The sequence below is a fragment of the Cetorhinus maximus genome, chromosome 11, assembly GCF_964194155.1.
Source record: "Cetorhinus maximus chromosome 11, sCetMax3.hap1.1, whole genome shotgun sequence".
Lineage (NCBI taxonomy): Eukaryota > Metazoa > Chordata > Chondrichthyes > Lamniformes > Cetorhinidae > Cetorhinus > Cetorhinus maximus.
The window spans coordinates 64,858,912-64,872,728 of NC_135889.1; the positions used below are offsets into that span (position 1 = coordinate 64,858,912).

At 41.8% G+C, this 13,817-nt stretch overlaps 1 protein-coding gene across 11 annotated transcripts in view; it reads left to right on the plus strand.

The window, feature by feature from the left end:
• Window positions 1-13,817, plus strand: part of myo3b (myosin IIIB) — a 655,750-nt gene that overhangs the window by 262,175 nt on the left and 379,758 nt on the right. For all 11 annotated transcript variants that reach the window (XR_013577968.1, XR_013577969.1, XM_078552132.1 and 8 more), the window contains 2 exons: window positions 10,315-10,403; window positions 10,639-10,768. Coding sequence is in view for 9 of the 11 variants with exons in the window: in XM_078552132.1 (XP_078408258.1) it covers window positions 10,315-10,403; window positions 10,639-10,768 (219 nt within the window). In the remaining 2 variants the exon portion in view is untranslated. The remainder of the gene's footprint in view (window positions 1-10,314; window positions 10,404-10,638; window positions 10,769-13,817) is intronic.

The window sequence follows — 13,817 nt, forward strand, 5'->3', positions numbered from 1 at the left end:
TGGGAGGAATTGTCAGGGTTCATTCAGATACTTAGGAATTGGACGGCATTTGTGTTTGGTTACTGTGGTGATTTGTTTTTTAAGATACAAATTAGTGCATTCATGTTAATATGATCAAATAATAGATTTACAGATGTTGTAGGGAACCCTTGTAGCTTTTGTACTAGGGTCACTATTACAATGTTCAGTGTTCATAACATTTCTCCCCTGTTTACTCATGTGTAGAGTTCTGCTGATCAGCTGATCACACTGCCCAAAAAGCTGCATAATTTACCGGGAAATCATCTGTGGCACTGGGTTCTTGCATGCATATTATCTCATTAATGTCCTAAAAATGTGGCAGTGTGGCCAAAGCCCCATAATGCATTGCGAATAGCTGAACAGCGGTCTAGACACAGTTCACATTACCAATAGATGGTGCATGGTCACCATGTTGGTGCCTCTCCCTTAAGGTGCAAGCATTGCCAGTAGCTGCTCTATTTTTGTCAATAACTTCAATGACTCATAGACGTCGACAGTACAGAAGGAGGCCATTTGGCCCATCGTGTCTGCGCTGGTCAACAAAGATCTGGCTACACTAATCTCATTTTCCAGCACTTGGCCCATAGCCCTGGAGGCCATAACAATGCAAATGAATATCTAAATACTTATTAAATGTTATGAGAGTTTCTAATTCAACTACCATTTCAGGCAGTGAGTTCCAGACTCCCACCACCCTCTGGGTGAAAACATTTCTCCTCAACTCCCCTCTTAGCCTTCTACCTCTTACCTTAAATCAATGCCCCTTGGTTATTGGCCCCTCTACTAATGGAAACAGTGCCTTCTTATCCACCCTATCTTTGCCTCTCATAATCTTATACACCTCTATCAGATCCCCTCTCAACCTTCGTTGCTCCAAGGAAAACAACACCAGCCTACCAATCTTTCCTCATAGCTCAGACCCTCCAGCCCAGGCAGCATCCTGGTAAATCTCCTCTGCACTCTCTCCAGTGCAATCACAACCTTCCTAAAATGTGGTGACCAGAACTGCACGCAGTACTCCAGTTGTGGCCTAACCAGCGTTTTATACAGTTCCAGCATAACCTCCCTGCTCTTGTATTCTATGCCTCAGCTAATAAAGGCAAGTATCCCATATGCCTTCTTAACCACCTTATCTACCTGGCCTGCTACCTTCAGGGATCTTTGGATATGCACACCAAGGTCTCTCTGATCTTCAGTACTTTCCGGGGTCCTACCATTCATCCCTTACATTACCCCTCGCCAGGTGCATTACCGCACACATTTCCAGGTTGAATTCTATTTGCCACTGCTCTGCCCACCTGACCAGTCCATTGATATCCTTCTGCAGTTTACGGTTCTCCTCCTCACTATTTACCACCCTATCAGTTTTCGTGTCATCCGCAAACCCCTTGAACATACCCCCTACATTTAAGCCCAAATTGTTCATGTACCCCACAAACAGCAAAGACCCCAGCACTGAGCTCTACGGAACCCCACTGGAAACAGACTTCCAGTCACAGAAACATCCCTCTACCATCACCCTCTGCTTCCTACCTCTCAGCCAATTTTGGATCCAACGTGCCACTTTGTCTTGGATCCCATGGGCACTTACTTTCTTGACCAGTCTGCCATGAGGGACCTTATCAAAAGCCTTGCTAAAGTCCATGTGGACCACACCAAATGCATTACCCTTATCAACACTCCTGGTTACCTCCTCAAAAAATTCGATCAAATTTGTCAAACACGACCTTCCCTTACAAATCGATGCTGACTGTCTCTAATTAATCCGTGTCTTGTCTGTCCCAAATGCAGGTATATTCTGTCCCTCAAAATTCTTTCTTGTAACTTCCCCACCACCGAGGTTAGGCTGACTAACCTGTAATTTCCTGGTCTATCCTTTCCTCCATTTTTTAATAATGGAACAATGTTGGCAGTCCTCCAGTCCTCTGGCACCTTACCTGTGGCCAGAGAGGATTTGAAAATTACTGCCAGGTTCCCTGATATCTCTTCCCTTGCCTCCCTCAACAGCCTGGGATACATCTTATCCGGGCCTGCGGATTTATCTATTTTTAAGGCCGCTAAACCTGCCAGTACCTCCTCTCTCTCTATGTTAATTTCCTCTAATATTTCACAGTCCTCCACCCTGAAGTCTATATCTGCGTCATCTTTTTCCATTGTGAAGACCAACGCAAAGTATTCATTGTGGACTGCATCCACATCTTCCGGGTCCATACACGCATTACCTCCCTGGTCCCTAATTGGCCCTACACTTTCCCTCGTTATTCTCTTGCTCTTTATACATTTTAAAAAACCCTCCTTTATTTTCCTTTATTCTACCCACTAATGCTTTCTCATGCACTCTCTTAGCTTTCCTAATTTCCTTTTTAAGCCCCCCTCTGCACTTTATATACCCCTCTAAAGACTCTGCTGTGTTGAGCCTATGGTATCTGCCATAAGCTTCTCTTTTTTTCTTAATCCTTAATCCTAACCTTTATGTCCCTTGACATCTAGGGTTCTCCGGACTTGATCCCCCCTTTGTCTTTACGGGAACATATTTGCCCTGTACTCTTACTATTTCCTCCTTGAATGCCTCCCACTGCTCTGACACAGTTTTATCTGCAAGTAGCTGCTCCCAGTCCACTTGGGTCAAATCGTATCTCATCTTAGTAAAATTAGCCTTTCCCCAGTTTAGAACTTTTATTCCTGGCCCAACCTTATCCTTTTCCATAACTATTCTAAATCTAACTGAGTTATGGTCACTATCTCCAAAATGCTCCGCTAATGATACGCCTTCCACCTGCCTGGGCTCATTTCCGAATATTAGGTCCAGAACTGCCCCCTCCCTGTTGGTCTTTCTATGTACTGGCTAAAAAAGTTCTCCTGGATGCAACTTAAGAATTTTGCTCCCTCCCTGCCTTGCACACTAAAGCTATCCCAGTTGATATTTGGGTAGTTAAAATCCCCTCCTATTACTGCCCTATTATTCTTACGCTTCTCTGAAATTTGATTACATATTTGATCCTCTATCAATGCTTCTTTGAAGTTTGAGACATTTAAAGGTGTAGCCCACCTGCTGTATGTGACTGTTTTCCTAGGGAACTATAATTGCGAGCTGCCTGTAAATGTATTTTGGGATCCTTATGGTCATCTCTCTCTAGGCCCTGAAGGGGGAGAACAAGCAAAGGAGGCATGTATAAAGGTGCATTTTCACCAGGCTCAGGTCATCAAATAGGATTTACTATTATGTTGGTCCTCCTCTATAGAGGCCAAGGTAATCATTGATGGAAATGTCCTAAGGAACTGGCATAGTAACCTACTTTCCCCTGAGACATTGAAACAATTTTGCAGTGTCCTGCAGTTAGACCCTGAAACCACTTCCAGTACAGGGGTTGTACTGTCAGTGGCTGTCATGATAACCACCGCATTTGTAAGTAAATGAGTCCTTCCAAGCAACAGCAGGAGATTCTTGAAATTGTCCAACTTGCATTGCACTGTTGCTTGCTGGTCAAAATGATTCTTTTGCTCAGACCCAGTGAATTCATCAATTTTCCTGTGGAAAGCAAAGCAATGCAAATGAACCCTGCGCTTTACTGCCTTCCTGTATTTCCCCAAAGCTGCGAGGCATTACTATGCCTGTGGCCATAAAGAATCCCAATGCCATTCCTCAGGAATAGAAAAGGTTTACACTCTGCAAAACTTGTTTTTTGTCTGTGACCAAACAAGCATTGTTACAAATAAAAAGTTTATAAGATTACACTTTAGGACTGTCTCTGTCATTTAAGGTAAAATGGAAAATTGAAGGGGATCATGTGACCTGCTCTGAATTCTGCCCAACAGGAAGCTGAGTGGCTTGTTTGTTAAAGGTTAAAAGGGGGCACAGGTTGATTTACTGGCAAGAAGGTGCTAGATGTTCACACCTGTAGACAATGGCAAGAGCAGTTGTGCTGACTGTGGGTAGACTGTTAGGCCTGGATTCTTGCTCCTGGGTTGGGAGCGCAGAGTCTGGACATTTCACGGCCCCACAAACCTGATCCGGGAGAAATTGCTGCAGAAGTTGGGATTTTTGTTCCGGGATGGCGGGGTTCTCTTGGAGTCAAGCCCGCCATCCCCAAAGGAGTGCCAAGGCTGTTGGGCTTAGAGGCAGGCTGGGAGGGAAACCTGCCTCTGTGCTCCAACAGTATGTCCATAATTTTTAAAAAAGCAATAGAACAAAGAAACAACCATCCCAGCCCTCACCCCTCACTCCCACTCACCTCCACACACACTCCTCATGCCCCATTCATGCCAACCAATGACACTTCATGCCCTCTACCCACCCCCATGCCCCTTTATACCCTGCATGCCAATCTGTGCCCCTCTACACAACCCCATGGCCCTCTTTAGCCCCATGCCAACTTAGTGCCAACTCATGCCAACCTATCCCCCACCCATCACCCTTTGCTCTTGTACCTACCATGATGCCAACTCACCCAGTATCCACAATGGGCAGACCTTGGGACCCATGCAGAGATTAAATAAAATTAAGTTCTGGATATCTATTGCAGACTTTTTACAAAAAAAACCCTCCCATTCACTACATTTACATTCATGAACAACATCCTTATAAAAAATATTTGGTTCAAGTGTTTAGTCCCTTATAAAAGCCAACATTGGAATTCATAGTCCCAAGTTCAAAGAGTCTATAACCATCTGGAGCTATCAGTCAAACTGTGAATTGGAATGCAGCATACTGTGCTAATGGAAAGTTTGTGAAATCAGTCATGCAGCACTAATCCAGTAATGGTAACTCTTAGGCTTATGTTAACAGACAGAGTGAAATATGAAGCAATGATTTTTTAAAACATTTGACATTTTTTTCAAAGATTTAAAGCACAGGAGTTTTAAATGCCTTGACACTTTGACAGTTGCCTTTGACAGTTCATATTGACACTTTTGACAGTTGCTTCTGACAGTGTATTTTGACACTTTTGACAGTTCAAATGAGTTTGACAATTAATGAGTTTATGCACTTCTTACGCACATTCATGCCTCATTTTAACAATCCGAAGGGGCTTCTGACATCCCCCAAAGGTCCTGGGACCATATCCAAAGGGGTATGCTATCTCTCGAAAAGGGTACCCCACCTCTCCAAAGGACTCCACAAAGTTCTGACCTGCTCCTATCAGGTCTAACTTGCACACGTTGCATTTCATACACCTGGGTCACCAAAATTAGACATAAGTGTAGGCAGCTTAATTACATGGGCCTCTGTAAAACGCAGATGTGTAAATCCTGACTCCGGACCCATTCTCCCTGACACTGCCTCCCTCCCCCTCCAAACAAAAATGGTAGGTGCCATGTTTGTGGGCGGGACTTAGATTTTCGGTCTCTTCTGCCTTTTTTGCAACAATGGAGAGTCTCTCCATTGTTGTGAAAATCCAAGCCTTAGTCTCCAAGTTGCACAGGGTGGTGTTAGGAATGTCAGGTTTTTAAAATTGGTGTACTTTAAATTGTCTGTTTAATTCCAAAATAGAATGAAGCTGAGGGTCTGGAAGTTAACTAATTTGCACTTCTACCTGGATACAAAGCCTATGTGATTCATGTTGCCATCAAGATGAGTTTTGAGAGGGGGAAAGAAAGCTATTGTAACATCAGGTTACAGAGTTCCTAAGATATCACTGAACCTCAAAGACATAAGCCACTCTGCAGCCATCTGAGAGGCAGAAAGCAGGAGATAGAAGCAGTGAGCCCTACACCTGAAGCAAAGAAAGTGCTGACTCTATTGTTCAGTACACAGCATACGAGTGGGAGCTTGTGCTCAGATTGAGAAGACTGAGTTCGTGAGGATTTAAAGGAGCTGGAAGATTTGCCTAGTCTAGGCTAGAGGGAAGGAGTCTATAGTACAACCCTCATAGTGAATGTCAGTTCTGGGGTTAGAAGTTAACTGGCTTGGAAAGGAAAAGGAAACAAGTCATCAGGGGTTGAGAATAGCTTTGAAGTGGTTCCTGGAGACTGAAGTGTCTACATAAGGGACAGTGCAATGTCTAACCATAGTGGGAGATTTTCAGTTGTGCTAAAAGCTAAGTGGGGAGTTTATTTTTTTGTAGTTTAAAGTACAAGTTGCCTATACATAGTGTTTAGGCAATGTTGCTTTTGGCTTATTTGCTACAATAAAAGTCTTAAATATTGAAAGCTTTTTGTGTAACCCTTTTTTACAAATAACTTTCAAAGAAGATACCTGTCTCTACAGAGACCCTAACATCATGATCACAGAATTATGTTAATGTCTAATGCTGTGGCAGAATAAATCATCATTGCATGGCTGTGTACATTTTCTGACACATCTGCAGTCATTTGGACAGGATGCTTGAGATGAGGCACTATCCTGAGCGAGTTTTAACATCTGTGCCAGTTTCTATCAATCCCCAGTGCTGGACATCCCCCAATGTTGCCAGTCATATGTGTGAGAGCAGTCACGCGGGCAACAATGAGGTTGTTAAAGTCTGCATGATCAGTTACTTTCTGTGGTTAATCTAGACAAAACATATACCGGGGGCTGGAATTCCAGTCTTCAGAGCCCTTTCGGAGCACTAATGACGAAAGCTATCCCTGAGTTTCAGACCTCAGCCCCGGCGGGTTCTGCTGCAGGGAGGCCTTGGACTGTCCACATTTTCCATTGTAGTCTGCAGCTCGATTGGTGGATATGCAGCAGTGCACAGATTCAAATTTATTTTTCATACAGATGAATTGTTCATGGTGAGCTGGCAAAGTACATTTGTCGATGAGTTCTTCAAGGTCCATGGCCCTCAGCTCAGCAGGTTGAAGGCTTCACCCAGCTCCTAAGATTGGGACATGTCTATGAGCAAAGGATGTGAAATGTGCAAGTGTTCCACAGAGAGGCCCACTGCATTCCAGTTAAAAAGCAAATACTGGATGTGCCTGTTCTGAGGGCAGCAGCTGGTAACTGTGCTCTATAATGAGAGGGAGGGTTGGTGCAGTGTATTATTGTTATTAGAGGTGTCATGACACAGCCGATGGTAAAGGCTGAGTTGTTTAAATCCCAGAGGGAAACTTGAACAACTGTCATAACCTATATTTTCAATTGGTATGTTTGATTTTGCAGCTCTGAATTCGGGAATAACACCAAGCTTCAAGGGTATTTTTATATAAAACTAAATTAAACTTCTATTAATTTAACAACAAGTTAATCATATACACATGTCTACAAACTACTACCATAATAACTTTTAAACAAATCCCCAAATTAATCACTCCTAGGTACATCTTCACCAAGGCAACATTAACCCATAGACTTCAAACAGACACCAGGCGAAGCATATTTGACCTTACGAATTCAAAATGAGGTTCCTTGCAATTTGGTTCCTTTGCAGACAGTTGTAGGCTCATAGGCTGGTTGGGTCTTAAATGCCCCTGACTTACACACACAAACTCCATTCGGTTTATACCTAGCTTCCCCTTTGAATGTAAATTTTCCATTGTATTACTAGGTTTTTAAATTTTACCTCTCCTAATAATAACCCTTTCATTCCACTAAATTCATTAGTAATATAAGCAGATTGCTTGGCGTCTCCCAGTTAGATGCAAGATTTTACCCATCTTTTGAATGGTTTATTCAACAAATACAAATTTACACTTTACATTTGCCTCCTTGCGTTTATCTAATTAACAACTCAAAACTACATCAAAGCACCCAGACTAGCTGGCTTTAACCCAATTAAGCCACACACAGACACACACATAGGGCAGGATTTTACCTGCGGGGGCGGGGCCCGCTTGGCGACGCGTAAAATGACGTGCGGTGATGTCGGGCGGAACTCCCGATGTCACTGCGCCCCATTTAAATTTTCAGGAAGGTGGGGGCACAGCAAAATCAGCTGTTCGCCCACAAACCTGTCAATGGCCAATTGAGGCCATTGACAGATCAATTAAAGTAATTAGTGGACCTGCCCGTCCAACCTTAAGGCTGGCGGGCAGGCCAGGAGCCCTGGCGAGATGTAGAAAAAACATGAAACCTCATCCACAGGCGGGATGAGGTTTCATGTAGGGTTTTAAAAATTTTAATAAAGTTTTTTTGGAAATTATGAACATGTCCCAACCCATGTGACATTGCCACATAAGGGGACATGTAAGGGAATTTTTTTATTTCTATTTTTAATATTTTTGAAAGTGGAGGTGATGATCTTGAGGCAGCACTTAGCTCAAGGAGATGAATGCGTTCTTTCGTGCGCATGCTCGAAAGAGCGCACTCTCGATTTTAGGCATTCCCCCCTGCCCGCTCAGGGAGCGCGTAGCGCTTCCATGCAGACGTCACGCTGGGCGGGCCTTAATTGGCCCACCCACAAAAATGGCGCCACGCCTCCAATCGGGGGTGCTGGTCGGAAGCGCACCCGCACGTGCCCGCCCATCAACGACGAGGGAAAAATTCTGCCCATAGACACAGACCCTACAACAATTCCAATTTAACAATAATTTCCAGTAACAATATAGACATTAATACCTCTTCAAATGGATCTCCTCTGTCATGAAGAGGGGGAGGGAAGGATTTCTTGTGCTGGAGAGGAGATAGGGAAAGTAGTATGCTGTGGCAAAGCATCATCCTAAGAAAACTAAATGGCAAGACATCATTCTCACCTTTCTCATCTGGGTAAGATCATTGAACTTTTTCTTGCACTGCACTCATGTCCTGGGAATGATACTTCTGGCATTTTCATTCTCAGTTATTTCTTATCAAACCTACCCGGGCACCTGTCTGCCATCTAAGAGGCGAGCACCTGTCTCTGTACCTTCGTCTGCTCAATCAGGATTTCCACCACAGCATGCCTAAAACACAGTGCTCTAACAGCAAATAATTCTTACCAAAGTATCCAAATTTGCACCAGAAATAAATGAGAAATTAAAGAGCACCTTTGCTTTATGAGACATATTAATTAGGTCTCAGACCTGCTGGATCTGCCTCCCTCCAAATCACTGTAATGCAATGGGCACCTTGACTATGCAATTCAAATGAGACCTGACCATCAAAATAGTCTGGATTTCTCGCTGCTGCCATTGTATTTGGAGTGGCGGGGGCTTGGTAGGGTGGCAGGCTGGGAGTAGGTAAACCAATTCCTCTCCCCACAACCTGCTTGATGTGTTCCACATAATAAAGTTGACTGCACTATATCTAATTCAGGTGATACAGTCTTGCATTTAGTGGTAAGTCATTTTAAAATAACCAAAAAGAAATAAATGCTTCTTAATTTGCAAGAGTTGATCCAAATATTTGAATACAGCAGCACACGTAGAGTTCAATTTTCTGTGGGAACCATCGGGCCTTTAATTGGCTTGAGGTGGGGCTTCTGCCCCAATATGAGAGGAATTTCTGCCTCTGAGAGCTGCTGGCTACTGAACTGGCCAGTAACTCTCTTCGTCCCAGCAGCGCCACTGGGAGTGAGTCTCCTGTAGAAGAGGAGCCAGGAGCCTGGAACAAGGTAAATCTGGGGTTTTTCTGGAGCCAGACTGACAGGCTCCAGCGAGGAGGATGTGTCATGCCATAGGAAAGAACAACATTTGAAGTCACAGATTTAACTGCAAGAGCAACATAATTTAATCTGCCATGCTGGCTAATTCCCTAACATGTGCTGTCAGATGTTCACCCCCTGAAACCTCCACGTGGCCCAGTAACCCCACATATAGTACAGTGTGTACATGACAGAATTTTATCCAAGTGCCATTTATTACCTAACACTCAAGTCCCCACACACAATCATGATGACAGGGCGCAGGGGTAAGGGGCTGGGATCGACAGGACGGTGGGGGTGGTGGGTGGGGAAGGGAAATGTGGAGGGGGTGGGGGAGAAACAGCAGTGGGCAGGGGAGTCTGTCTTTGATGGCACAGGGTGCCCAAACAGGAGACACACCCCACCTAACCTAGCCAGCCTGCCAGCAGCTTTTATTGGGTGGCTTGGACACTTGACATGGGCCATGGCGCCCAATTTATGCGTCCACCCCCCCATCCCAGGGGATGTAAAGTAACTACTGAGCCTTATAGTAAACCACTTTGTTTTTTCTGGTAAGCATTGTGATAGTTAAAAAAATCTTGAAAATTGCAGATTTATGAATTAAGGTTAAGCCTCAATAAATACATGTTACTGTTTTAATCTAAGTAACTGGACATTTTCATTCAAGAGTATTTGTAAAGTTTAATATGGACAACAGTATGCAGTATTTCATTTTCTTCATTTACATATGCACTCATCTTAATGGTCAAGTGGATACTCAAAGTGAAATGTACATCATATTAAAACAAGCTGTATAATTCATATGATATTACAGATAAGTTTGAAGACAATCTGCGATCAAATTACTTTTGGAGACCAAAAGGTGTGGAACTATGTTTTGGAATCAAACACTATGCTGGCAAGGTATAACATAAAATTTTAAATGAAAAAGATTAATATTTAACATACAGTTCTTTTTATATTAACTTTAATGAAATATACAATAATTTTGACTTGATTAAAATATAGAGCACCTTCATATAAAATACATCAGCATCTGTCCCTCTGTCAGAGTATCTGTAATGTCTGATGGTAAAATGCGATAATACAGAATATTGGATTATACAGTAATGTTCTATTAATGTTTAATAATCAACAGGTTTTTTACGACCCATGTGGTTTCCTTGAAAAAAACAGAGACACGCTTCCTGCAGATATAGTGGTGGTACTTCGGACATCAGAAAATAAATTGCTTCAGCAACTCTTTTCCAATCCACTCTCAAAAACAGGTAGGAGTAATCTTGGATTTTCTTTACAGATGATGGCACCTGTTGCATTCTATAGTAAAATAAACATTATGTAAAGCTATTTCCGTGGCATTGCTCATAGAGCAAACGAAGGTGCATATTAATGATATTCGTCCTTTATTTAGAGATGTGACGTTAAAGAGACTTTATGATGGGTGTCCCAGGAAATTACACCTGAAATCGATAAATTCCTGTAGTATGAAGCAGTCACAAAATACAAATTAGCAAGAATACCTCAGTAATGAATTTTCTCTTTGGGGTACATGTAAAGATCTCCATGGTTAGAGTAATATGATCTGCTGATATGACGAATGTGTGTTCTAAGATGGTTGTATTTAAAATTACTGAGGGTCATGGGTGTGTTATACAGGAACTGAGACTGATGTATCAGCTTTAATCATAAAAAATATTAAAAATAAAATGAAAAGTAATGTCATGAAAATTAATTCTGTATTTAAAACAGTGTCTGATATGCTCAAATGGCAAATGTAAAGAAGTTATTTTTCAGAGAGATATTTTTAATTGTATTGACATATTTTGAAAAGGACAGAAATGTTTGATGTAAAAAAAGTAGGAACACAAAAGTGTGTTTGGTGAAATAACTGATCTTTCTAAATAATGCTCTTTTTAAAAAGAATTACAGTCAGTAGCAAAAGTAGCATCAAGGCTGATATAAAACAAATTAATGACTTTAAAACTAACTCAGCAATAAGATGTATTGAAAAATTTACACTAGAACAAAAGTGCCATTCAGATTACAATTAGAGAAAAATGTTGAGTTTAAAATCTTGATCAGGAGCAGTTGACTTCTTGAAAAGAACAAAATAAGGCTCAATGTAAAAGGAATCATGTAAAATTTGCTCCACAAATAGTCCCTCCTAAAATGGCAGTAATTTGACAGCAACAGAAATGTTCTTTTAAGACTTGCCGCATCTTTAAAAAGAGCAAAAAACAATATTATTATCAGATGAAGTATGGAAATTGGCCAAAAATGGAAATAGTGCCAAATGATGGCTCCAGAGTTGGAGAGCAGCAGCCCAAAAATGAAAGGGGAAAGGTGAATGTAATAAAACAAGCTATAGTAAGTTAAGTTAAAAGGGAAAATTTTCATAGGTTGAAGAATATTGGGCTGAATTTTGCCATGGGCTTTGGGACCCAACGTCGCGACGAGAAGCAGATCCTGAGGTTGCATTTGCCGGCAGTGTGATTGGCTGTGCGATTTTACCACAGGCGGCCTCCTAATTGGCTATCTATTTAATGGACTGTGGGTGGGTTCCTGATGATGTCAGCCCAATCAGTGAACGCCTCACATATATGATTTTTACTGACCAGATTGCTAGATAGTCTTAAGTTGAAAACCAGCGCCATTCCAACCTCAGTCATAGAGCTTCAGTATGCAGATGACCCTTGTGTGTGCGCTCAGCAACTGAACTCCAGGTCATTATCGACACCTTCTCTGAAGCATATGAGAAACTGGGCCTTCCCTAAACACCAGGAAACTAAAGTCTCCCTTTCAAGCAACTCCCACAGCATAATGCCTCCCCCTGCCCCCCCCTGCAGATCAGTGAGACCTCTGCAAGATCCTCCAAATCCAGTGGGAAGAAAAACAGTCTAACACCAGCGTCCTCTCCCAAACCACTTTCCCCAAAATTAAGGCGCAAATCACTCAAAACCAGCTCCTATGGACAGGACATGTAGTTTATATGCTTGATACCAGACTTCTGAAGCAACTGGTCTACTCTGAACTCGGTCATGGCAGGAGACTCCCTGGAGGACAGCAGAAATGCTTCAGGGATGTCCTCAATACATCCCTGAAGAAGTCAAGCATACCCACTGATTAATTGGAGTCCTTGGCTTGCAACTGACCAAAACAGAGAAGGCTCATCCAGGAAGGCACCAAACTCATCGAGGGACTTTGTTGGAATATACAGTGGAGAACTCGAGGCTTCGGAAGGAGTGCACAAACCTCCAAACAACCATTTACCCAACCCTTGACCACCTGCTCCGCATATGGCAGAGTCTTATGACTGTGTTTTGAGTTGTGAGTCATCTCAGAATTCATCGAACTATAGCGGAAGCAAGTCACCTTTCATCTCAAAGGACTGCCTAAGAGAAGAACTAAGATAGCATTGTGGACTGAATAATTCAAGTAAATGGTTAGGCGGGGATACCAACTTAATGTTTTTAATAGTACAGGTTTTTTTATATATATAAAAAGAGAGAATAGATATAAAGTTAAAGTTTTGCTTGAAACATTGTGATGACATGATTTGTTTTTTATGTGCCTAAATGATTTTTTTTTCCAAAATGAAATAGTTATAGTTGAAAATGTGCTCTTATGTTGCATTGTGATTAAGGTAAACAAACTGTGCAAAATTATCCCTCCACTGTCATAGCACAACTGTATAATTTGGACAAATAGCAGGCAGAGGAAATCTTCCTCTATGGGAATTTTCAAATTATGAAATGCAAGGTTGACCATCTCTTAAGAGTTTTCAGAACATCATTAATTACAGTGCATTGTTCATTTTGTTGTTAAAAATGGCAGTTAATTATACAGCCAAGCAGACGCAAGCAATATAGATATTTTCCCTATTACACAAAAAATTCTAATTGCAATATTATAAGAACTATAATAAGGTGTTGAATGTATTTATTTACACTATTTTAAATTAGCATTTAATCCAAAATGGTTACTATCCCATCCAAGCCTTTGCGCTGGGCTGACAGCCATCTCTCCCTTACAATTAATCCTTTCCAGTATGCTGCTCGGTGGATGCAGAAAAAGTAATTTGCCTCACTTTATCTACGCAGATGTTTTTTTTTCAGCAATTAGAGTAATAAAAACTTGACTATTTTGGGGACCACTTCGGTTTGGCTGAAGTGAATTGAACACTAGGTTTCAAACTTCAGCGGTGTTATTGGCTTTGTGTTGATGTGGTAGCCTAAGGAAAACCTTTTGGTTCAAATTTTGCTTAAGGTTTTTTTTTACAGTCAAGTAAAAACTGCTTATTATAATTGTTTACATTAA